This window comes from Hevea brasiliensis, chromosome 8 (assembly GCF_030052815.1).
Source record: "Hevea brasiliensis isolate MT/VB/25A 57/8 chromosome 8, ASM3005281v1, whole genome shotgun sequence".
In the NCBI taxonomy this organism is placed as follows: domain Eukaryota; kingdom Viridiplantae; phylum Streptophyta; class Magnoliopsida; order Malpighiales; family Euphorbiaceae; genus Hevea; species Hevea brasiliensis.
Genome location: NC_079500.1, coordinates 97,661,349 through 97,688,175, shown reverse-complemented (window position 1 = coordinate 97,688,175; position 26,827 = coordinate 97,661,349). Strand labels below are relative to the sequence as shown.

The window sequence follows — 26,827 nt, the reverse complement described above, 5'->3', positions numbered from 1 at the left end:
AGTAAGTTCAATCTTGTTAAATGTATACACTTTTAACTTAGTGTTTAGTTAAAAAAAAAATTTTAATGAGTTTAATTTAGTGATATTTGAATAGTTTCTAAGGTCCTAATTAAAATGAAATAAAAAAAATTAAATTAAAAAAAAAAAAAGAATGTATTCGAATAGTGATTTAAGAAAAGCTAAAAAACTACATGGAAGAACCAGCCTCTCCTCTCCTGTGCACAGGGGAATAAATTCAAAGTTCATCTTTAATATTTTTGTGTGCAGTGATTGAATTTTGGGAGAGGCTCAGCTACCTTGGAATATCTTCAAATCTCATTTCTTATCTGACTAAGGTGATCCATCAAGAACTCGAAACAGCGGCAAAGAATGTGAATTACTGGGGAGGAGTCACAACAATTATGCCTCTTTTTGGAGCTTTCTTAGCTGATGCCTATACTGGCAGATTTGCTATGATCCTGATATCCTGCCTCATAAGAAGGAAAATGATTACAAATGGCTTCATTAACTGTTCTTTCACTGCCAAATTAAATTACAGGGTCTAAGCCCCTTGACAATGTCACAGTTCCTTCCAAGTCTGAGGCCATGCAATTCAGCCAAATGTCAGAATCCAAGAAAGATTCACGAAGTGGTGTTTTTCCTTGCTATATATTGTCTCGCTCTTGGAACTGGAGGATACAAGCCATGCCTTGAGAGCTTTGAAGCAGATCAATTCGACGGTGGTCATTCGGAGGAAAGGAAGAAGAAGATGTCCTACTTCAACTGGTGGAACGTGGCAACTGCTTGCGGCCTAATTCTTGGTGTTACAGTTATAGTTTATGCTGAAGACAACGTGAGCTGGGGTGCCGCATTCCTTATTCTTGCCATTGTCACGGCTATTTGTATTGTAACATTGTATCTGGGTTGGCCTTCGTACCGATATCGGTTGCCAGAAGGCAGCACTTTCACACCCTTGTTCCAGGTTTTGGTTGCTGCTTCAAGGAAGACAAAATTACCTTATCCTTCCAATCCTGCCCTTTTGTATGAAGTTCCCGTGATATTGAAGACCCAAGGCAGGCTTTTAGGTTATACTAATAGGCTCAGGTGAGTAACTTTTCTCCAATTTTCATTGTGGCTGTGACCTGTGATTTCTGTTAGCTTTAGATAACCATTCAACCTATAAGTTAGATTAGCCTAATTGATAAGTGGGTATTAGAATTTTATTTCAAAGAGACAAGAATTTCACTGATCACTGATTAGAATCTTAATTTGTTGACAGGTTTCTAGACAAAGCTGCAATAATTGAAGACAAGGTGCAAATGTCAATTGATCAGGCGAATAATAGCCCCTGGAGACTAGCAACAGTGACAAGAGTGGAGGAGATGAAGCTTGTCCTAAACCTGATTCCTATATGCTTAACTTGTGTAGTGTTTGGATTAAATGTGGCACAACCTTCAACATTCTTTGTCAAGCAAGGAGCTACACTGAACAGAAAGATTGTTCACAATTGCCATATCCCACCAGCCTCTGTCGCTACTCTTATTGCCGTGGATTGATACTCCTGTGACCATTTAAGATAAAATTCTTGTTCCAGCATTTAGGAGAATTACTGGCAATGAAAGAGGTACTAGTATCCTAAAAAGGATAGGTATTGGCATGATTTTTGGTGTTATAGGTCTGTCTGTGGCTGCCATAGTTGAAAGGAAGAGGCTGAGAGTTGCCAAAGAGGAGATCAATATATGCTGCAAGAATCAGGGAAAAAAATGAATCTGCCAATGAGCGTGCTCGGGCTAGCACCGCAGTACTTGATTCTTGGCATGGCAGATGGGTTCAGTTTGGCTGGCATGCAAGAATATTTTTATGACCAAGTTCTTGATTCAATGAGAAATTTGGGCATAGCTTTGTACCTTAGTGTGCTTGGAATCGGACACTTCTTATGTAGCTTTCTTATAATCTTGGTGAATCATTTTACAGATAAAGATGGCAAGAGCTGGATTGGCAAGGACTTGAATTCCAGTCGTTTAGACAATTTTTACTGGCTTGTGGCAGCCATTAATATGTTGAATTTATGTGTGTTTGTGTTCTTGGCTTGGAGGTATACTTACAAAAATGTGCAGGAAAAATTGGTAGCGGCTGATTGCTCTAAGGATGATATGGTTGTGGAGTTGATGCCTTGAAAATTTATCCAGTTGTAGAAGTGTGATAAATATTAATAAATAAGAGGCTTAAGAAAATAATTTAATTTAATTTAATTTAATTTAATTTAATTCTCCACACAATCGTATTTTATTTTTTTAAAAATAAATTTTTAAAAATTAAAAAAAATTGAATTCTTCAATTAACATTCAATAATAAAAATTAAAATGTCTTCAAAAAGATTATTCAACTGTTTTTTTTTTTTTAATTTGATAAGACTTTTAAAGTTATGTAATATTATGCAAATAGCCAGCATAACTATGGAGGAGTTATTTATAATTATTTTTATAAATAGCTAATATATTTTAAAAATGTTCAACAAATTATTCTAACTTTGACTAATAAAATTTAAAATATAAATTTATTATATATGCAATTTAACAAATTTTCTTTAAAATGTTCTCTAATTTTAAAGAAAATTCATTTATTTTACTCAAAACCATCTATGATATCCTTGAATTTTATTATCCAGATGCCTCAACTAATAATATTGGCAAAAGCCAATTTAGGAAGATTAGTATTAAATTGACATTTTTTTTCCTTCTAATTTCAATTAATTAACCAATAACTTGACTGATTGAATTTTTTCATTAAGATATTAAATAAAAATATTATTTTTTTAAGAATTTAATAAAACTGTTACTTCATCGATGGTTCATTTTCCCCATAAATAATCGAAAAATTTTTTATAAAAAATAATTTTTTTAAAAAAAATATTTTTATATATAAATTATTTTTTCTTGAAATATTTGATTCAAAGGAGCCTTTGTTTACCAAAAAAAAAAATTTACTTAGAAAAAGCTTCTTCTCCCATACTTTACGTCAAGACCCCTCTGGCCTGTCTGCTAACGCACAGCAACCACACTCTCTGCAACTCACAGAAAAATTTTAATCATTATATCATAACCCTGTGTCCTTCATCAATCATCATCACTTCTCTTCTCTTTCAGTTCCTTCTCTCAACTCAAACCCGAAAAGCTTTCCATTCATGGCACAAAACTTTGAACCCTCTCATATCCCACAGCAAAACAGAAGAAACAAGCTTCGCTTCACTACTCAAACCAGCCAAGAACAGCAAAACCCACCAACCCTCATGAGCCCTTCTCCATCTCCTCCTTTTTCTTCCATTCAAAACCCTAAAGATGATCAATTGATGAGCTACCACCCCTTAACTAGCCATCAAGGTTTATCTTTGTCTCTGTCATTTCAACTCGACAGCCAAAGATGTAATGCTGTTTCAGTTTTTGGAGATTTCTTGAAGCATAATGGTGAAATCAGAAGTTCATTCCCTCTTGGCCCATTTACAGGCTATGCATCAATCTTGAAAGGTTCAAGGTTCTTGAAACCTGCACAACAGATTTTGGACGATCTTTTTGGTACTGTAAATTATGAAGTTCTGAACCTCTCTTTGGATTTCTTGAACGAAAGCGAAGGTATTATGAGAGAAAGTGTTCCTTTTAGTGATCAAGTAGAGCATCGATGGAAGAATTCAAAGTTGATGTTGATGCTAGATGAGGTATGTTTCTTCCTCATTGTGTTTAAGAGAATTTAATAACTTTTACTTTCTCAATTTTTTGCAACTGCTTCAACGAGATTTTAATTTTTCAGTACTTCATTTCAAAATCCGAAATTCAAAAAGATGGATGCAAAAAATATATTATCTCAATAATCCAAACTTTTCATTAAAATAAAGAAGGTTGTGTGTTACTTTAGAGATTTAGATTGTCATCAATGAAATCATGCATGCTTTCATCAATTCTCCTACCTATCAAACATGATTGTTAAAGAAGGGTGTTGATTCAAAACTTTTCTTTAAATAAAAAACAACAAAATAATTTTCTTTTTCCTTGAAATTTATTTAGTGCAACAGTTTGATAAGGAACACAGCAGTTCACCATAGGTGTTTACTTGATGCTTCCTTTTCTTCCAATCCTTTGACTCAAACTAATTGTGTAATTTCTTGGCTGTCTATTAGAGCTTCAATGAATTATGAAACAACAGTAACAAAGGATGTCATGGCCTTCTCAGAAAAACCAAAAAAAAAAAAAAAAAACCAAATAATATCATGGCGGTATCGATTAGGAACCTATATTTTTAGTAAAAAATGGATTGAGCACTTTTTTTTAATTGTGTGTTAACCTATTAATTTAAAAAAAAAAACTTCAATTTAATAATATAACAATAATTTAAAAAATAAAAATTGCATTACTTTTTTATTGTCAAAATTATTGAACTAAAGAAAATAAGAAAAAAATATTTTTCAAATTCATAATTTTTCGAATATTGGTTATTAAGTGATTCACATTTTTATTTTTTAAATGGTGTCAATAAATTTCTCATTAATTACTTTAAATTGGAAAGTTCATGAAATCAATAATATATAATTGAAAATAAATTATTTTTGGCTCCTGAATTTTGTAAATTTCTTTAGGAATTTTTCTTGTGCATGAGGCATGTGAAACTTTGTTCATAGGCTACCGTAATTCAAATTCTTTTTCTTAACATGTACAGGAAAAAGCTACACACATGCACTGCCAATGAAACACTATGCATGGAACAGTCTAAGATTAACATAAAGAAAAGATGATAAAAGATCATGGAAGCTTGTGAATCTTTGATGTTAGTATTTCTTCCAATTGAGTTAATGAGAACTGGTGATTTGATTGTTAGTGTCAGTGCAACAGTGTATTGGGACAAGATATTTGAGTAATTTTAGTAGACATTGCTAAAAGATGACTTGTCTTGTCATATATTGAATCAATCTACTGTTCCTTGTTCTGTTTTGTTTGATTTAGTTTTCTTTAAATTTTCAGTCCTGCTTTCATACTGCTTCTTTAACTGAACTGAATCTGTTGCATGTTTACCTTACTGTGCCAGTCAAAATTGTATTATTGAACATAAATTGATTAATCAAATATTGTTTATTTGCTGATAAATTTTTATTAAGAGATCTCGTCTTTACACGAGCATAACCCCTTGATATACCACAAATTGAGGAATTGTACTATTATGAATTTCAGATTTGAAACTGATCACAATCTGTTGTTTGGTCATGTGTTTCAGGTGTACAGAAGATACAAGCTCTATTGCCAGCAAATGCAATCAGCTGTTGCTTCATTTGAAACTGTTGCTGGCCTTGGAAATGCAGCTCCTTACATTTGTTATGCTATCAAAACTGTTTCAAAGCATTTCACTTGCTTGAAGAATGCACTTCTGGACCAAATTCACTTCACAGGCAAAACTTCTGATGATGGTCGTGGTGAAAGAATTCCAAGATTTTTGGCAGCGGATGAGCAAAACCAAAATCCAAGTCTCAACATCAGTTTTCTTCAACATCCTGTTTGGAGATCTCAAAGAGGACTACCAGATCATGCAGTAGCTGTCCTTAAGACATGGTTATTCGAACACTTCCTGCATCCGTAAGTGAATCAAAACATATAGAATATTGTTTGGGGTTAAAAGAAATTGATTTAATGCTACTGTGTTCATGTATTGCAGCTATCCTAGTGACTCAGAAAAGCAAATTCTAGCTCAACAAACAGGTCTATCAAGGACTCAGGTATTTTCTCCCTTCAAATTTGCTTTCCATTGTTTACCATTAACTTCAGTGTTTCCTCTAACTTGAATGGTATAGGTGGACATACCTACTTGCTTCAATTGCAGCAAGAATCAACCTGAAAGGCTAAAATTTCTTGGTGATTTAATAGCATTTCTGTGAAAACTCTTGTTCTGCAGGTTTCTAATTGGTTTATCAATGCAAGAGTTAGACTTTGGAAACCAATGGTGGAAGAAGTATACAAGCTTGCATCTCAGCAAGCTCAAGTACCATTAGAAGCAGCTAACCACAATACCTGTTTACTGCCTGATTTCCCTGTGGAGAAACTGTCCCAAACCGCTCAGCCTCAGAACGCTGAGAATATTCATATCCAAACGAAACGTTCTAGAAATGAATTAGCTGATATATCTATGCAGAGACAAGAACAGAAGCATGCATCTTTTAACAATTCTTCAAGCCATTACCAAACTGCTATCAGTGGAAGCAATGGAGTTTCTTTGGCATTAGGACTTCATCAGAACATTGGGATTGATTTGTCGCGGCCACTTCCCATGAACATAGCTCACCATGTCAACTTGGAAATGATTAGTATGATGGATTCAGCATCGGCTGCAAGTTTTCAAGCACAAAACCAGCATTTTGGGAACCAGTAGAGGGGGAAGGTTCCACAAAATTTGCCGGCTGTAGTTTGATTTGTTGTGCTTCAATTATAGAACAATTTTTAGATTTTAATGCAACTTCAATTTGGCAATCTTTTTATTTTATCTTTTTTTTGGGCAGAAAGGATATTTTGGATATTTCATTGATGAAATAAGGGTTACAAAGCCTGAACCCATTGAAAGATACAATGTTACATAAAGTATTAACTCAACTCAGAAATAAAAGCTAAAATCTCATGGAAGGAAAGTATAAGTAATGGAAGGGTAATAAAGAGTAAGAAAAGAGAAAGGTAAAAAGAGTTATAATAAAAAAAAAATTTCATGTTTGAGAAGGGGTGAATTAATAGAAAGATAATGAGAGGTAATTTATGTATAAATAGAAATATTCACAACTTTCACCCTCAAAGTTTACTCTTACTTAATCTTATTTTTTATTATCTCACCTCTTTTAAAGCAGAGATAAAATAGTTACTTGTCTCTTTTTACTTTTATTTACTCCTCCATCATCCTCGTCAACAAAAGGGTATATGATCCTAAGGAACATGGATCCTTAGACTAAACGGGTATATGAACCGAAGACCATTTTCATCAGCAGCCGACGTCGATTCCATCACCCGCAATGCTTCACTGGCCTTCAAAGAGAAATCTACAAGACAATTAGAGACTTTAACATAGAAGGAGAAAAAATCAATATTAGAGGGAGTGCATAAGCACCTACTCAACTCAAATGACTTCTCTATTCAATACTTTCAAACCCAGATGAAAGACAGAGAAAATGCAATGAACACTAGAAAATAAATAGAGATTAGGATCAATGTCGAACAAATGGGTTAGACAAAAGTGATCAAATCGGTGCCAACCTTTGAAATTGCCAGTTGACAATACTTTAAAAGTTTCACAACATGCAGCACGAGAGCCGACTACAACGTGTAGTGCATCCCACAAAAACCTAACAAAAGCCTATTCAAATAGATTACTAAGACTTGATCTCTAGATGACTAACTGAATGTAAATTTACTAAGTATCATGAAAGAATTCTTTAGTAGAATGATCGGATCTCTGGCTCTGTTTAGATAGGGTGAGGGAAGGTAATTAATAAAAGTATAAGGAAGGGAAAGGGTGAAGAGGGTTAATGGAAATGTAAGGAAAGTTAATGTATATTCTTCATGTTTAGAAAGAGGTAAAAGAAGGATAAATAATTATTAGAAGTACAAAAATATAATTTTTTATTAAATAATTTATTAAATGGTAAATTCATTATGATAGATTTTAAATTTATAAATAATAATATCTACTATAAATAAATCATAAAATTAATATATCCAAATAATAATGTGTAAATCTAACAAAGATTGAATAAAAAATAAATTATTTAGAAAAAAAAATAATAATTGAAGTATAATTATTAAAGCAAACTATTAAGAAGTACAATAATTACAACAAATTATTTAAAAATAAATGATTGAAAGTAGAGAAACTATGTATGATCACTTGAGGGAGAAGACATTTATTTATAATGATATCCTAGATTTATTTTTAATAGATATAATTAAATTTTTAATAAAAAATTAAAAATACAATAAAAAAATTTAAAAAAATAATAATTTTTTACTCTCATCTCTCTTTACTTGCATATCAATTTAGAGTATAAAAAAGAATTAAAATTTAAAAAATAAAAAAAATAAATCTTATTCTTATATACTCTTATTTTTTATTAATTCACCTCTTTAAAACATAAAATAATAATTACTTACTTTTCATTACTCGTATTTATCTTTTTCTCACGCCACCCAAAGAGGGCGTAAGGGAATGGATTCCGAGCATGGGAGAGGAAGAGAGGTCACACGTGGCAATCAGCAAGTGGAGTTAAAAGGATTAACCGACTTGCAAAAGCAGCGGCTTTTAAACCATCGCATCGGACATCTGTCAAACCAAAGCACGTCATTGGAAGTCCAACTTACATAGAATATTCCAAACCGAACTTCTACTTATTCGGCCTTCCAAACACTCCCCTATTTTCCTGCCTACACATGGAATTAATTTCAACCGTTAAGATCGCTTACCCTTATGTCAAAGTCAATAATATCTTTCTATTATATAACATATCAGCGGCTGATGCTGTTTTGCATATCATAAACTGACAGCAGATAGCATAAAAGTCCAAAACCGACCCAAGCACCAAACGACGAATCTCTAGGTCCCAGGGTTACGTTACAGTAAAACGACGCAGTATCTGTGCTTTGTTGCTTCTTCTTGTTTGTTACTTTGCTTTCGCCATAAGCAGAGATCACACGGAGCTAGAAATCAAAAGCAGAATAAGGATTCGAAGAAATTTTTTTGTGGGTTTCTATTAGTTCACGAATGGGTGAAACAAAGTCTGGTTTTTTTTTTCATTTTTGTTTTTTTTAATATAAGAGGGTTTTTATGGAGACCCTTTTCTGAAGAGGAAACGCAAAGGTAAAGAGAGGGAAGGAGAGATGCAGACAGAGGCAAGAGTTGGAGTGGTGGTAGAGGGAGGGACGAGGGCTTTCAATTCGCAGAAGAAACAGCAAAAGCCAGTGCAACAGCAGCAATCCCAGATCGGAACAGTTTCGCAGCTTATGGCCGGTGGCATGGCGGGTGCTCTTAGCAAGACTTGCACTGCACCCCTTGCTCGCCTCACTATACTCTTTCAGGTTTTCCCTTTTGCTTTTTCTTTTTCCCTCTTTTATCATTCTATTGGTGGCAGTTTCTTTTTGTTAGCCATTTTTAGGATTGATTCATGGATTTTGTGTCATTTACCTGAGTTCCAGGTTTTTTAATTTGGGCTTTTGTTCTGGTTTAATTTCTACAAAAATCTATATATATATATATATATATATATATATATATATATATATATGTTTTTAACTTGCCATGTTTTGAGGTGTAAAGTTGCCTTCTTTTTTTCCTTGGTGGGTAGGAGCTTATTTGAATGCCACCATGGACAGTTATTCAAAGGATCCGGTGGATAAGCAACAAAGTGTTAAAACAATAAGAATACGTGGGGTAACGTGTGGGAATGGAAACAATATGTGAGCTTCAATGGATAACCTGGAGGAGTATGCCATCAATGGAGTTTCGAATGCCAACTCAAATGAAAAAGTGAAGAATGTTACAGGATGGTCTGACTTGAGTGAATAAGTAGTTAATGACTTGATTTGGCAACTTTTGTTACTAGTTGTAATGAGCAATTATTAGCTATTAGCTTGTTGCTAAACAGCTCCTCTTTATTCAAAAATGTTGGTATGGACTAAACAGGTTCTAGAGGTTGAGATTTTCAATGTCAAGGCTGTAGAGGGTATATCTGGAGCTCATCTTTGTCAACCTTGCAATTCTAACTTGATGCTTGGATTTGGGGAATTTTAAGACATGGGTAAAAATGGTGATTTTTTTAAATATTTTATAAAATAAGTTCCAGGACTTATTATGGAAAACTTTTAAATTATGTTTTTCATATTTTTAAATTATGTTTTTCATATTTTTAAATTATGTTTTCATGTTACAAAGACTTGCTCATAGACACGAACCAAAAAATATTTTTCATGGCTGACCTCCTTTATATTTGGAGAATCCCTTTCTTCCTCTCGTAGTATTATTCATGTGTAAACATCAATGACCAGTCATGTGACTTACAGTTCATTTAGTTGCTGGATCCTTCTTATAGAGAAGTATGACTCTCATTTTATGCTTACTTGAGGAGATACTTTATAATATGGTTGCATGCTTTGGTGTGGATTCATATTGTACGCATTTTAGCTTTCTTTCTTCATTGTTTTGCATGTGCTAATTTCCTAAGACATGGTTGTAATAATTTTTGGCCATGGATGAGCTGAGACCTGCATAGGGCTTTCTTTTGCTGCTGATAGCTATAGACACATGCCTAATCTTTCATTTTTTATGTTTATCATAAAATTTGTGGTTGGTTTAGTTATTTAAGGTGCCATGCTGGCTCAACAAATGAACGCTTTGGAATCTTTTGTTATTCTAACCTTAGCTGTTCAATATGGGTTTTTGAACACCGATTGTGTAAATTGAGCACCATTGTTTTAATGACCTTATATTTGTAGGTGCAAGGTATGCACTCTGATGTTGCAACATTGAGAAAGGCTAGCATATGGCATGAGGCATCTCGAATATTTAGGGAGGAAGGATTTAGAGCTTTCTGGAAGGGGAATCTTGTCACAATTGCTCATCGGTTGCCTTACTCATCTGTCAATTTTTATTCATACGAACACTATAAAAAGGTTTCTAAACTTGCATGAATGGTTATTGAAACATGGTTTGATTGCATTGTTAGTGCAGAATCTAAGATTTACTCCTTGTAGCTCAAACTTTGATAAAGCGATTTTTTGTTGCAGTTGCTACATATGATACCTGGACTAGAAAGCCACAGGAAAAATGTGGGTGGAGATGTCTTTGTTCCTTTTGTAGGCGGTGGTATGGCTGGAATAACAGCAGCATCTGTTACATATCCATTGGATCTTGTAAGAACACGCCTTGCAGCTCAGGTAAGATGAGATTTGTATAGCCTTTAGAGATGTGGCTCATAATTGTGTTTTTTAGCTTCCTTATCTTTTCCTGCTTCTAGTGTGGTTTGTCAACATGATTGGCATATTCAGGGACATGAACACTGCTCTTTACATATATATATATATATATATATATATATATATATATATATATATTTGAGATAGACAACACTGCTATCATTTCCCAAATTGTAATTCAAAATTTATTTTAGAAAGGAGTGAAGAAATGTTAGCCTATTATTTGCTTTTGAAGTAGTAGTTATATTTCCATGTGTTCATTTTGCTTGTTTATTAATTCATTTTATTCTAAATCTGCAGACAAATATTATCTATTACAGAGGTATATTGTATGCATTACGAACAATTATCAGAGAGGAGGGTGTTTTGGGACTCTACAAGGGACTGGGAACAACACTTTTGGTATCATTCTGTGGTTATGTTCATAACATTTACTCTAGACAAATGTCACAAGTCCCATTATTTTTTATATATATTAATTTAATACTAATGCAGGGTGTTGGGCCCAGTATAGCTATCAGCTTTTCAGTGTATGAGACGTTACGATCTTTTTGGCAATCACACAGGTAACCATCCTAGTTGGCTCAGTAATACTATGGTTGCTATAAGACTATTCCACTAAACCTATTTTCTGTTGTAATCTTTTACAATTGTCTACTTTGTTTCAGGCCCCATGATCCTACTGTCGCAGTGAGTTTGGCTTGTGGCAGTCTATCGGGAATTGCATCCTCAACAGGTGATTAACCTGAAAAATTTAAGTGAAAGGCTTCTTGCACATTTTAACTGAGATATACTAGTGTTTTGTTATTCAAACAAAGCATGGTCTTTGCTCTTGAAAGTTCATCTCAGCTAAGTGTCCACAGTTCAAGTCTGTCAACCATGATTAATGTTTTGTGTGTAATTTTCTGCAAAATGATTGCACATATTCCTTGAATAATCTTTTCGCTGCATATTTTCTTTGAATAGTAGCCCTTTTCATGTCATGTCTGCTCCCTATGTTTACCATAAGACAGAGGAACAGGCGATGTAAAGGTTAAAGTATTTTTTTCACTTGTCACAGAAATTAACTGACTGTATGTTTGGTAAACTTTTCATTGGACTACTCTTTATCTGATTAAATGATGTCAATATGTAATCAAAGAAGTTAATTGTTGTAGCTGTTTATTATGCTTTTGATGCAGAGAAGCAAGGTGTGGTGCAGGCTCTGCATTAAGTATCTAACCAGACTGACCCCTAGAGCCAGAGACCCGACAGGAGTTATTTATATCTTGCATTTGATAATTTAGTAAGGAAGTCGAGGAAGAAAAAAAAAAAACCATTTTATTGCCTTCCATCTAACTTTACTTTCTATTTAAGAATCTCAACTGCATTAACTTCATTTCTCCAACATTTGTTGTGGAACTTGTCTCCCCAAGCATTGCAGTTGATTCTATAATAGGTGGCACTATTCTCAGGTGAACTAGTACTGTTCTCTCAGTAATCAAATGTGAGAGGTGTCCTCTTTGAGGTATGCTTCTCAATTAGGTTTCCTTGCCAATTGCATTAAATTAGGATGTGGAATCCTGGTGATGCAGTTGTCAAAGGTGCTGCCCACTGGTTTGTACTAAAAAAAAAGGTTAATTCAAAGTGAGCTGATGCAAATGCATGCACAAAGATTAATTATGACCCATAGTTTTTTGTATAAACTTTGTAGTTAATCGATTGTGTTTAGGGAAAAATACAAAAAAAGTACCTTGAGGTTTTTGGGCTTTGACACTTAGGGATCTATGGTTCAATTTTTGACAAAATGATACCATGAGCTTTACTCCATCAGATGTCGTTAATTTTGCTAACATGGCAATGTATAGTAAGTAAAATAAAATATTTTTTTCAGTAAAAAATTACTAACTCAAATGTTTTTTAATTTCATATTATTTGCGGGACCTGAAACATTTTAAAAAAAAAATATTGTTTTATTAAACTTGCACTGCCATGTCATTAAAATTAATGGCATTAGTGCATTTGTCTTCTAAGTATCAGCAAAGTAAAGCTTAGGATATTATTTTGTCAAAAATTGAATCACAAGTCCCTAAATGTTAGAGTGCGAAACCTTGGGATACTTTTTTGTACTTTCCTCTTATGTTTATTGCTCATGTCAAAAAGTATTTGACCCTAAGGATAAGCAGAACTGTACTGGAAGCAGCTATAAGTCCAAATTCTCTTGGTGAGCTAGAACTTGGTATGTTCCTTTTGTTTGATATTAATATCACTTATAATTGTCTATGATAGCTGCATTGGTAAATTTTCTTTTGCATGCAAGCGCAAGGTAGCCTCTGTTATGGCAGTATCCGATAAGTGGTAATGGAATAGAACTTCATAATACCCAATGTGGATTTTCTTTTTTTAAGTAATTCATTGGCTTTTGAGATTATTATTCCTGTGACTTTGCCAATGTTTAATGTGCACTATATATATATATATATATATATATATATATATATATATATATATATGAACATTTGAGACCTGCATAATTTTTATTATCTTCACAAATCTGGTCCAGTTAAAAAGAGTTACATTGCTCAAGAATAATGCATTCTGTTTAACTCCGCAGCAACATTTCCTCTTGATCTTGTGAGACGACGGAAGCAATTGGAAGGGGCAGGTGGCCGGGCCCGTGTTTACACAACAGGTCTTTTTGGTACATTCAAGCATATAATCCAGACCGAAGGCTTTTGGGGTCTATATAGAGGCATTATGCCTGAATACTACAAAGTCATACCTGGTGTTGGCATTTGTTTTATGACCTATGAGACTTTGAAATTGCTGTTAGCAGATGTTACTGCCAAATTATAGTTGCTGTGAGCATTTTTCGGAGGCTGATGCACAAACGAAACAATCAATGCACTGTTATGCAACAGCATTTTCGGTTGTGCTCCATTGGTTTTCTCATGGTGCATAATTTTGTTATGCTACTGTGAGAATTATATTTTTAAGTGTAGATAGGTCAAAGCTCAATCATATTTCAAGTGTATTCTTAACAGTTTGTCCTAACAATTCACAGAAATTAATACCATTGGTGATACTTTTTCAGTAGTCCAGTTTCTTATCACCCTCATCTAGAACTGGGACATCCAACTGACACTGGATTGTCGACATTTGTAGTTTCATCACCATCAGCTTGTGAAACTATGTGACAATACAATTCAGAATCAATCTGCTGATGCAGCTTATGCCTCTTATCTACAAACTTTGTTTTGTCGTCCAAAAAATACCTTCAAGTCCCTAAAAGCCAATTTCTTTTTTTATGCATTTCCATTGTATTTGTTCAAGCATTTGTAATTGTAAGGAGAATTTTTATTCTTGATCTTATAAAAGTGCAATACTGTTAATAGCCTTTGGCATTGTCTCACACTTACCTTGCTGACAGCATTACAGTGATTTGTTCTGACCTTATCTTGTCATGATGATGGTGAAGAGAATAAATTTTGTTGATTGGTTCCACCAAAATTTGCAGCCTTGAATTGTAATAGTAATTATTGAGAAAATTAGTGTTTGTAATTATTTTTTACTTGATTGTTTTTGGAGTAAAACTTTTATCGAGCCACTATAAATTGTGTTCTTTATTTTTGTGGGATTGTTTTTCATAACAATGTGAGTTTGGTGTTGAATTGCTGCTCGCACATGGGTTATAGGCTCTTTCATGGCGAATCTCATTTCCTGTGTACAATGAACTCTTAAACTAAGAATAAAATTATAGCTATCACAAGTCTGCCTTCAGTTTTGTAGCTGTTACTTTCTCGGTTTCAGATTTTTTTCTCTGCATAAAATAATGTAGAGTTTAAAGTTTTTTTTTTTTTTTTTTCCTTTGCTGTATGTAATAGTCTGCACATTTTATCTTGGCAGACTTGGCAGTTACCTGGCAGAGGCAGAGAGAGGGAAGGGGAGTGAGAGAGACAATAACATCTTCCATTCTGCACATAACAAGTAATCTAACTGAATTGAATTATATCTATCTTGAATACATCAGCCATTCAAAGCCAGTATTGCTCAAATATGAAAGCACTGTAAAAATCATAGAATAAGAACAAAAATGAAATCTTTTTCAATTAGCTTCATAAGCTTTAATGGTTCATGATCAGTTTGGCAACATATTAGGTTATGCACCTTAATTGATAGTTTCACAATTGCTCGACCACATAACGGTTATGTTTTTTGCTCTCCCTGCTTTGTTACCAAATGAATATAATTAACAAGTGGGTATGCCTAGAGCATGACAATTGCAGCTAAAACATAATAGAACTGAAAGAATCATTTAATGACTAAATAATAATAGGACATAGTCAATGCATATTATTAAACTTGAAGAGTATTTTTGGACATGTGTCATATAGGACCCCAAAGAAAATTTAAGGGAGAGCTGTCCAAACTTCCTCAAGGGCAAAATACTACATCAAATCAGACCAAAGAAGAGATAAAGGCATGAAGCAACATATAACTTTTGTTAGTATTACAATGGGAAATGCCCAGTAAGCTTAATATGATCCAAAGTGCAACGTAAACCATACTTATTGACAGCAGCTTTAGCAGTCCTGAATCCTCCCCCATAAGCTAGTGATAGTGAAGCATCATTGGCAATTTGATGCATGAAAAACTCAGCCAGTTTATTTTCAACATTGGACTTGCCTCCCTTTTTTGAAGAGGATGATGAAGAGGAAGCTACTGAAGTAGATGGCATGACTTTAGACGGAAATACTTCTGATTCAAGCCACATATATGAGAGCACTTGACAGACACCTTCCTCTACCTCAAGATTAAGATTACGGTAACCTACATTATTAGAAAGGAAATGAAAAAAATAAACCATGTAATTTAAAAAAAAATTCCAGGTAGAACAATTAGATAGGCATCTATCCCACCCACCTTTAAGGCGTAACCAGGCATGCATCAACTCATGGGCAAGAATAGCACCTGTTAGTAGTCTGCATCTACCAAGAAAATCAATAAATGGGATTTTCCAAAAGCAGGAACATAAAGAAAGTTCAGCATGTTAGAGAATTGGTTGATATCTTAGCAATGAAAAGATAAATCAAATTATGAGTCTGCCTTCAACAAGGATGCTAATAAATTGGGACGAGTAAAAGTATAGCATGCTATGGATTCTATTGATATTCCTGTTAAGATTGATCTAATTATGCATGCTCCAAGTCATTTGCTCTTCTTTTTTTTTTTTTTGGTTGAAATCTTTGTATTAATACAGAAATGCTTTGACAAACTTGGCCCCAATCCCCAAATAATAAACAGACAAATAAATAGGAACTTCTGTTTTTATAACTTCACTGATTGCAGTCATGTTTAAACTGAGCAACTTTGGACTATAATGTGTGTGTTCAATTAAACTGGGTAGATTTACATAATCTCTTAAAAATAGGAATAGATTTTTTTTTTAAAACAGGAAGGAGGAACCCATGACCCTTCATTGAAATTTTGGCAAACCCAGATGCATGACTCCAATCAATCAACAAATTGATAAAGAGAAGTGAAAACCACCCAGACTATTACCTTGGAAGACCATAAAGTACAAGAATGGCCGTAACCTCACAACTTTTCCGAGTCAGCTTTCGTGGTTGAGTACTAATTCCAACTAGTCGGTTACCACCAATTCTTGGCCTCTTCTGTATCTGGATATAATCAAAGAGAAAGTATCAATTCAATTCCTCACTCATAAACCACCAGGTTAGTATTACAAAAACTAATAGCATAGTTGTCTTGTATCATACACTGGTAACAGTCAGCTCTTCTGAAAGGCATAGACCCCTTGTCTCAGGCATGTCATGATAACCCTGGAAAGAAACACAAATGAATAAGGGCAATTTCATACACAAATCTACATGATATAGCAGGAGATCAAATATTACATTTTTCTCCCCAACTCTAGCTTCATTGAGTGCTTGTCTTTCAACCAGAAGCATAGGAATCTGCTGATCCAATTTCACATTCATCCCTTCATAGTGGTCCCTGATGGCATGGTAAAGGGTTGGCAATCACCAGTGTCCATAATAGCAGATTCCATGCATTCTAAGCATAAGCTTCGTCTGTCTTCCAAAGTATAGTATCTTGCATTCTAAGACTTCAAGATGCATTAAATGGAAAAGACAAAGAAAATAACAATAACCATTACCCATTGTATTTCTTCCTGACAAAGTGATGACTATTGGACCATACAATTTTTTGCGCTAGCTTAGGTAAATACCTCCACGCGTTCACAACTGCAGCATCGAGCTGTGTTATCATGTTCATGTGATGGGCAGTATTTCTGGGACCAAAATGGATGGCATCTATACTCAATCAAACCAGCTTCATTTGTTGGGATCTGAAAAGTTTTGAAAGTGAAAACTATGATATTAATAAAGCTGTTTATAATGTACATGGACCATATCCAAGCCATAAAACATGCATAACCTCCTGGACCAAGCATAATGGTGGTATTTGAATCCAGTTTAAAATAGTGGCTTCATGTTGAACAAGTAATGCCCCTACTTTTTACCTATAAATTGATATGTTTATTTAACATAGTGGTTAAGATGATATACATTATACTGTCATCACATCACAAAACCATTACTGTTACATCAAATTCCAACACATTGCAAATTTTATATCTGATATCAAGAGTAATCATTTTTATTATCAAATAAAAAGGAAAAAACTCTTTAAACTAGCGTTGATGTATTTTATAAATGAAACTTAATTCAAAATTTCAGCTGGTTCAGCGTTGATGTTGAGAACAGTGTGTAAAAATGTCCTTTTTCTGATTACATGCAATAAATATTAAGAAACGAAGTTCTTACACTTCATATCAGTGTTATCAAGGCAAAAGGCGACACTAAGGCTATAGAGTATTCTATGGCTTTAGGCGAGAGGCGAGGCGAGGCGAGGCGAGGGCCTTTTTGAAGCAATGCGCCATAACCTTAATTGTTTAAATTATATATATATATATATATATATATATATATATATATATATATATATATATATATATATATATATATATATACTTTTAAATAGTTGATAAGTAAAAAAACATATTAAAAAGAAAAAAAATATGATTTACACTATGTTTATATCTAAAATAAGAGAAATTGAAAATAGTGCATACCTGTATTTCCAGCTTAAGTATAAGATACAAATGAAAGTATGAGACTGTAAAATTAAAATATATAGCATAAGTAAAAACACACATAATAATAAGAGATGTTAAAAAAAGAAATAGTTCATACCTGAATTTTCAGCAGATGTATATGATAAAAGTGACGCTATAAAATTATACATAATAAATAAAAAATTAGAAATAAGTCATAAGTCACATAATAGAAAATATAAATTATAGAAGTTCAGACTTTAATACATAAAAATAAGTTGTAAGTCATAATAAACAAAATGCAATAAGTACATAAAAAACTTATAACTAAAACTACTCATCATCAAGATTTCCAAAATCATCTTCATTTTCAACAACGGCCATCACAAATTCTTCCTCCTCTTCATCATCATCAACTTGCGAAGAGGATGCACCTCTCATTGCACGAGGCCTTCGAAATGATGGAGTTTCAACTGGTGGTGTTGATCTTGCAGCCGATCTCGATTCATAACGAGATTCAGAAACTCCAGCTGCTCTACCAACATCACCCCAGGTCAATACGTCATTCATGAAAACAAGAGAATCATCATCATCATCATCCCCATCACCTTTTTCTAATTCACCAAGCAACCATTCATTACTCTCATCAATATTTGCCAAATCAATAGGTGTTGTGATATCCCCAAAAGTGTGTCGGCGTAGCAACGCTCTATTGTACTTCACATATACCAAATTGTCCAAGCGTTCTTGAAATAGCCGATTTCTTTTCTTACTATGAAGCTGTCATTTATTTTACAGTAACAAATAAGTTAAACTTCAAACTCAAAAGGCTCAAGATAAAATTACAAATTAAGAAATTTATATATATATATTACTTACATGCTCAAATACACTCCAATTTCTTTCACAACCACTTGCACTACATGTGAGACTCAGAACCTTTACAGCAAACTTTTGTAGGTTTGGAGTTGAAGAACCATATGTTTTCCACCAAGCAGCTATTAAAATATAGAACCAATGATTGTTAAATTCATGATATAAATTAATAAATGAGCAAAATGAAAAATTAATAAGAATTAAATTAATAACCTGGAGATTTGGTTGTTCTTCCTCTAATAGCTGAAGGAAAACCAAAGGTCCCTGCAGCTGCCTTGTATTTCTCAATTTCATCAAGAATCATATCAACTTTTGCTGAATTTTTTTCCATTTTATGAATGCATGAAAGCAATCCTGTATTGACCTCTTCATCAGATTCAATTCTCATCTTATTTGGATAAAAAAATTCAGGATTCAAAAAGTATCCAGCAGCATGCAAAGGACGATGCAATTGAAGTGACCATCTCGCATCAATAATCTCAAAAATGCTCTTGTATTTCTCTTCATTGCCATTGAGTGAGTTGGCAATGGCTTCTTTAGCCCTATCCATGGCTTCATAAATATATCCCATAGCTGGTTTTTTTTCATTATCAACAAGTCGAAGCACACGAACAAGAGGACCGGAAACCTTAAGAGCATAAACAACATGATTCCAGAAGGCAGGACTCAAAACCGTCCTTTCACACTTTTTGCCTTTCACCTCTTTAGCCCATTTACTAGTTGTCCAACTTTCCGAAGTAAACATTTTTCTAATGTTGGCTTTCTGAAGATGAATCCTTCCCAGTGTAATAAAAGCAGTAGCAAATCTAGTTTGCCCTGGCCTTAGCAATTCTACTCCATTAGTAAACTTCCGCAACATATTTAGAACTCCTGAAGAGCCATATGTGAAACCAGTAAGCTCAACAGCTTTGCGGAATGTTTCTTTGAAAACACGGATCTTAAAGATATCCTCCAACATCAAATCTATACAATGAGCTGCACATGGAGTCCAGTATAGATGAGAAAAATTTGCTTCCAATATTCTCCCTGTCATAAACAAGTAGAAAAATTCATTCCATTAATAATAAAAATAAAATGATATTTTTTTTAGTAATATAAAAAATTAAATAAAAATTTTACCTGCTGCAACATTATTTGATGCATTATCTGTAACAACTTGAACTACTTTTTCAGGACCAATTTCCATCAATTCTTTCTCAATCAAACTAGCCAACAATGCCGCTGTCTTTGATTCATCACTTGCATCAACTGATTTAATAAATACACTTCCCTTTGGACTATTAATCAAGAAATTAATCAAGGTTCTCCCTTTTCTATTCGTCCATCCATCACACATCAATGTACATCCATAATTTTCCCATTCTTCTTTATGAGACTCGAGAAGATCATTTATGATTTGCACTTCTTTGTTAAGTAACCGAACTCTAACCTCATGAAAACTTGGAGGTTTCATTTCTTTCCCATAATTTCCAATTGCTCGAATCATTTCCCCAAAGCTATCATAATTCACAGCATTAAAAGCTATTCCCACATCATACATCCATCGTGCTATGGCAACACAAGCACGCTCCCTTAACTCCTTTTTAGCTGGACTATTTTCATCAATGGTAGTTTGCCTCATATTTTTTCCCAAAACAGCAGGTCTAGGGGAAAAATAACAGTCAATAGGCCCTCTACTACTTTGTGGTGGTAAAACTTTTGGTTTTTTAAAAGCACTAGTACCTGTAACTTCCAGTACTTGCCTTCTTCTTTCACTGCCAATTTCTTGCATCAACTCTTCCTCTTCCTCATTTTCATCTAATCCCAGTACTTCAACATCATCAAATTCAGGTAGTCTTTCCATATTCATAATTAATTTTTGCTCTCTTTTTCTAGCAGAAGATCCAGATGTATTATTCTTATCACCCATTTATAATCTAACAAAAAAATTAACAAGAACAAAAAATAAATTAATTAACAACAAATTAACAATATCCAATATAAATTAAATAAGTAATTAACAAGAATAATAAGTAAAAAGTAAAACAGTAAACTAATTAACAACAAATTAATAATGCCCATATAAATTAAACAATTAATTAATAAGAACAAAAAGTAAAATCATAAATTAACAATGCCTATATAAATTAAACAATTAATTAATAAGAACAAAAAGTAAAATCATCAAATTAATAATAAATTAATAATACCATATAAAATAAACAACTAATGTCTAATTAACAAGACAAAAGTAAAACTAATTAATCTAACAACTAATTAACAATAATAAGAAATAAAAAGTAAACTAATTAACAACAAAGTAATAATGTCCATATAAATTACACAATTACTTACTAAGAACAAAAAGAAAAATAATCAAATTAACAATAAATTAATAATACCCATATAAAATAAACATCTAATATCTAATTAACAAGAAAAAAGTAAAATTAATCAAATTAAAACTAATTAACAATAATAACAAGTAAAAGGTAAACTAATTAATAATAAATTAACAATACCCATATAAATTAAACAATTAATTAACAATAATAAGAAGATAAAAAATTAAATTAACAATAAATTAATAATATCTATATAAAATAAATAATTAATTAATAAATAATATCTAATTAACAAGGTATAAAATAAAACTAATCAAATTAACAAGAATAACAAATAAAAGTTAAACTAAATACTAACAAATCAACAATACCCATATTAATTAATCAACTAATTAAATAAGAATACAAATTAAAATAATCAATTTACCAATACCCATAAAATTTAAATAATTAATTAATAAAAATAAAATAATTAAATTAACAAATAAATAAATAATTAATTAATTAAAAGGAGGAGAAGGAAAAAAAAAAGAGACTGCTGAAAGAAGGAGAGGAGAAAAAAAAAAAAGAAAAAAACAGAGCAGCAGGAAAGGGACGTGAAATCAACAGAGCAGAGCAGCGTGAGATCAACAGTGGAGAGGGAGAGAAAAAAAAAAAGAAAAAAAAAGAAAAAAGGGACGTGAGAGAGATCGAAGCAGCGTTGCAGGAAAGAAAAAAAAAAAGATCTGAGAGAGAGATCAAACAGAGGTGGAGACTGGAGAGGGAGAAAAAAAAAAAGAAAGGGACGTAAGAGAGAGAGAGATCGAAGCGGGAGAAGAAGAAGAAGAAGAAGAAGAAGAAGAGAGAGAGAGAGAGAGAGAGAGAGAGAGAGAGAGCGTACCTGTTGTCGTCTTGAAGTCGAGGTTGAGCCGTTGAGGAGAAAAGCGTTCGTGAGGTTGAGGAGAAAAGTGTCTCTGCTCTGCATCAGGTAAGCATAGGTTTATTGATTTTTTAATTTAAAAAAAAAAAACAAAACACTTACCGTTGCTGTGAAGAGGCGTCGCCTCTCGCCTCTCCGGCCGGAGGCGTCGCCTCCTCCAAGTCGAGCCAGGCGTTCCAGTCGAGGCGACAGAGGGGCGCCTCGCCTCGCCTGGGCGCCTCGCTCGCCTTTGATAACACTGCTTCATACGAATAGGAAAACTACCATTTTGTCTCAATTAACAAACAACTGCAAGTAATAAAATAAAAATAAACAAACTATAATTTGTTTTCATACATATTGAAGGCAGACTTCACATTTGGGATGAGTCAACGCTTTGAAACAAGACCTGTGATATGGATTGCTACCTAACAAAGAAAACTTGGATCAACAGAAAAAGCAAATTGAGTTAAGAGCTAGATGAAAGAAAAGTTTAAATTTCATTATTGGATTTGCTTACTTTGATGTGCAATTTTCAAACATTTACTCAGTTGATGTAGTGACCAATATGGTAAAACAAAATTGAAATTAGGACACTTGTGGACCAAGAGGAACAAACTACCTCATTCTCAGTAATTGGGTAACCACAAGAAGAACAAAGAAAGCACTCCGGATGAAAAAAAAATACCCTGCATCTCAAATACTTGCCATAACCAATGTCACGGTTGCAGCCACCACATAATCTGAAAGTTCCAGGCATAAGCAATCATAACCATCAAAACTCAAGATTAGAATACTGAAATTTTTCAAATTGACAGATGATTCCTTTTTCTTCATTTTTCCCACTTACTAGCAATTTCCTGTTTAAATAAGCAAGGGAAAAGAATTGCACATAAAATTATTCAGGACCCTATTGAAAATGGGAATCACAAGAACCCCAAGCAGTGCAGATAATTCTTATCTGAATTCAGAGACAAATATTTGTCAATGTAGCACAATGCTTCATCACCTTATTTACACAATTCTTACAAACTTACAGTGCTAACCAGTGAAACAAGTGGAGGAGTCAAACGTTCTACATTCTTTATTACAATTCTTACAATGTTAACTAGTGAAACAAGAACAACTAGTCTCAACTAAGTTTGCATCCAAAGTAGTTGGATTGGCCATATGGATTTGTCATGACTTAAACCCAAGTCATCCTATGTCTTTCTGCCCTTCACTTTCTATCTCCTAATACTCCATTGAGCTCAACCTTCCATGCTGGTGAAACGGTGAGAAAGGATTTACTAATGAACACTGCATGCTAATTCAGATTATTGCTCTTGCAATCCCATCATGTTTATCATGTAAAGGATGTGTTTATATTGAGCCAATCCATATCCTTGCTCAATACTTGTTTGTACATCTACTATGTGTAACTTGAGGATTAGCCTTGACCTAGATCGAGAAACATAGCACTAGCAAATAATTAGTTGACTCAGTCATTATCATTCATTATTACTTTGAAGGATGATTAATCATGCTAACAAACACAAATAAATGGAGCTTGACTGGACCAACAACCCAATTAGGTTATCAACTCAACTACAAGGCAAATTAACAAAACTTAAATTTGATATATATTCCAAAATGTTTTTGCCAAATTCATATTTAAATTCTTACCTATAACCTCTGTTGCAATATTGTGGAAGGACATAAGAAGGGGCATAAGGAGGACATCCAAATGGATTAAGGTTATTGTGAAGCGCTCTAGCTAGTGCTTCATCATTATCTGTTTGGCAACTATATCCTGGAAAAGGGACAATTTTCAACACAAGCCCAAAGACAACACAGTGTGAACTTAAAATAAACAGAGCCTGATAGGTATAAAAACTTAAAACCTGGTCTCTTCCAATCGTCAGCTTGAGAAAGTGCAAGAGCATGATCTGCTTCCTCTTTCTTCTTATCGGCTCTAGCGCGCTCATCCTGATTACAATAGAGGAGCTAATTATTTTTTGTGAATTTCTAAGCAACCAATATGTAGAAGTTTCAGTAGTGCACTGTATGACATTTTTGAATTAGACTTCCCCTTTTTCACAATTCTCCCCTTCTATTTGCATATGGAACAATTGAGTGAACATAGTCAGGCACTCTAAAGCACCCACAAATAAGATAAGAATGGTTGAATTAACATCTGGGATATATATAAATAAGCCATATACTCCTTTAATTGCTACAAAAATAATCAATTTTATTTTCTTTTCATTGTTTAAGCACAATGTGCAGAGCACTGTCATCTAAAAGTTGTTTTGCAAAATGCACTGACATGTTCTGAAATAATGTCATTGAGTATCAGCTAAAATTAAGACATAAAGGGCTTCATTAATAGCATCAACATTGATAAAATCTAACCCCAATCACACAACTAAAGCAAAAGACAAGCGAAGGTACAGGATTTCAACAGAAAGAATGATCTTTATTAATTAGTCTAGAAATGCCACAAACTGTTTTCCAAGCTCCTTGGCACGTGGAGGTGACAGTAAAATAATCTAACTTTTCCCGCGGTTAACCTAAAGTGTCTATATTGAAAATAAAGGGGAGACTTGTCTAAGACAAGTGGCTTGCACATTAAGTAAACATTTTGGTGGTACAAATAAATAAGCATCACGTCCAGCAAAGAACCTATGTTGCAATAACTTATAAGCAAAAGCCTTAGCTTGGCAATGCAACCATAACATGCCCTTCAAAAAAAAGGGTATTCAAAAAGGACTAAAATGTTAGTAGCATTAAAAAAAAAATAAATTAGAGAACAAATAACAACTGAGATTTCTAAAGCACAGTTAAAAGCATATTTGCCATTCAAATTTGCAAGTTGCAGACCAATCCAAAACTAACTTTTTAATGCTTTTTTGGTTGCTTATACCAAATCAATACATCACCATGATCAAGAAGAATACATACATGTGTATATATATGGTTAGATGTTAAGATGATGATGATGACTAAATCTTACAATGGAATAAATGAAAATGACAATTAAAAAAAAATTACCAATGATCTAGCTGGTGGCCGCCAGCTGGCCATGTTTTCCTCCCCGCGAAACTGTCGGTGACGGCCGCCTCCACCCCCAACACCACCTCCTCGACTAGACCCACTTTTGAAAATCTTACTGAGCCATTTCATTAACCGAGATTTTCTCTCTGCGTAAGAAGAAACAAAGTCCCCTGCTTAACGTAAAAGTTCCAATACAAACCCCCCCCCAACCGGACCCACACAATTACAAATAGTAGCAATAATCAGTAAACAAGCAAACGAATCATTTTAGAAAAAAAAAATTATCAAACAAGTTGGAGGCGAAAACAATACAAAAAAAAATGCAAAGAAAAGATAATGATCGTACCATAAATGCAAGGATTAGAGAAATGATTGACACCTGAAGACGAGGAAGAAGAAGATGGAGGAACCATAGGAATGGAAAGAAAGATATTTGTATGTATAAAATCGGCCGAAATATGATGAAATCAAAGGAAACGCAAGGAAACGAAAATGACAGAAAGGAAGAGAACGAATAAAAGTGGTTAGAGAGAAGAAGAACAAGAGGGAGGGAACAACGCAGTAGGGACATGTTTGATTAAAAAGGGAGGAATTAGTAAGAGGGAAACAAAAGAATCTACAAGAGAGAAAAGAAGTAAAGAGAAAGAGAGATTCTTAGCTTGAGAAAGGAAAGAAAAGAAATGAGCTTTGAGGGAGATCGGGAAAAGATGAAATGTGGGAATCTGTTGAAGCGGAGATTGTTGAAGTGACGGTGGACGGCGGAGAATAAACAGGGAAAGATTGAAAGAGAGAGTGTGACTGTCTTTTGAGCACGAATGGGGTGGATTTGAGCTGGAGAGGAATTTTTTCCCCTGCTCTGTTTGGCTTTGCTTTTTCTTTGCTTTTCTTCCATTTGCTTTGAATTTTTCTTTTCTTTTTTGCCGGGAAAGGAATTTAGGAGTTTGAAACGCCCTTAACATTCTTTTAAATTACAAAATTGCCATTTCAGAAGCCTTTTTGTGGGCCCTGTGTAAGTCAATCACAAGGTACATCTAGTTTGTCTAATTTTTTTGTCTAATTTTTCCTAATAATAATAATAATCATTAAGATGAATGAAGAAAATAAAATAAAGGATTTTTTTAGGAAAATAATATATTGCAACCTTTATATATTAATTAAATTTGTTTTTAAATTTCAAAAAAAAGTTGAATCATGGCCCATTTGATATTAAGGCTTTCTTTGAGATTATAGTTAAAAAATTAAAAAAAAAATTGGAAAAATACTATTTTAAATGTTGTAAAAAATAATTTAAAAATGTTATTTAATTATTTGATATTTTATTTAAATGGAGATAAAATAAAATAAGATATATTAAAATAAAATTTTTTTAAATAAGATTTTTTATAGTTTTGAATTTTTTTTTTTTGAAAGAAAATGGAGTTATTTGAAAGTTTCAAATATAAAATCTTCTCAAGTTATTGATTTTGTAGATTCAGAAATAGAGGTTTTGAAATTTCTAAAAAAAATCTTATGTTAAACAATCACATATTCTTTAAAATATAAATTCATGATTTTTAAAATATTTTTATTATCTTATAAAACTTATTCTCAAATAAAGTGATATTGGAGTAATCTC

At 33.2% G+C, this 26,827-nt stretch overlaps 3 protein-coding genes and 2 pseudogenes across 4 annotated transcripts; 3 read left to right on the top strand and 2 right to left on the bottom strand.

The window, feature by feature from the left end:
* Positions 1 to 529: 529 nt before the first annotated feature.
* LOC110659791 (protein NRT1/ PTR FAMILY 5.7-like) lies at positions 530 to 2,156 on the top strand (annotated as a pseudogene).
* Positions 2,157 to 2,992: 836 nt separating this feature from the next.
* LOC110659796 (BEL1-like homeodomain protein 9) lies at positions 2,993 to 6,482 on the top strand. Its single transcript, XM_021817841.2, has 4 exons — positions 2,993 to 3,691; positions 5,239 to 5,594; positions 5,674 to 5,734; positions 5,911 to 6,482. Exons 1-4 carry the CDS (start codon positions 3,164 to 3,166, stop codon positions 6,382 to 6,384), a joined length of 1,419 nt encoding a protein of 472 aa, XP_021673533.2. The 5' UTR covers positions 2,993 to 3,163; the 3' UTR covers positions 6,385 to 6,482.
* Positions 6,483 to 8,537: 2,055 nt separating this feature from the next.
* LOC110659806 (uncharacterized) lies at positions 8,538 to 14,334 on the top strand. Of its 2 annotated transcripts, XM_021817854.2 has the most exons (7): positions 8,545 to 9,065; positions 10,479 to 10,655; positions 10,770 to 10,919; positions 11,259 to 11,360; positions 11,454 to 11,524; positions 11,627 to 11,694; positions 13,552 to 14,334. In XM_021817854.2, the coding sequence occupies exons 1-7, from the start codon at positions 8,868 to 8,870 to the stop codon at positions 13,791 to 13,793; spliced, it is 1,008 nt and encodes a 335-aa protein (XP_021673546.2). In that variant the 5' UTR covers positions 8,545 to 8,867; the 3' UTR covers positions 13,794 to 14,334. The 2 variants fall into 2 exon arrangements, with proteins under 2 accessions (XP_021673547.2, XP_021673546.2); XM_021817855.2 differs by lacking the exon at positions 10,479 to 10,655 and having other exon boundaries at positions 8,538 to 9,065.
* Positions 14,335 to 15,251: 917 nt separating this feature from the next.
* LOC110659807 (protein DA1-related 2-like) lies at positions 15,252 to 26,212 on the bottom strand (annotated as a pseudogene).
* Positions 18,297 to 20,878, bottom strand: LOC131182371 (uncharacterized). The gene is made up of 4 exons (XM_058151786.1): positions 20,074 to 20,878; positions 19,168 to 19,980; positions 18,958 to 19,076; positions 18,297 to 18,858 (listed from the first exon to the last, which is right to left on the bottom strand). Exons 1-4 carry the CDS (start codon positions 20,861 to 20,863, stop codon positions 18,412 to 18,414), a joined length of 2,169 nt encoding a protein of 722 aa, XP_058007769.1. The 5' UTR covers positions 20,864 to 20,878; the 3' UTR covers positions 18,297 to 18,411.
* Positions 26,213 to 26,827: the final 615 nt, after the last annotated feature.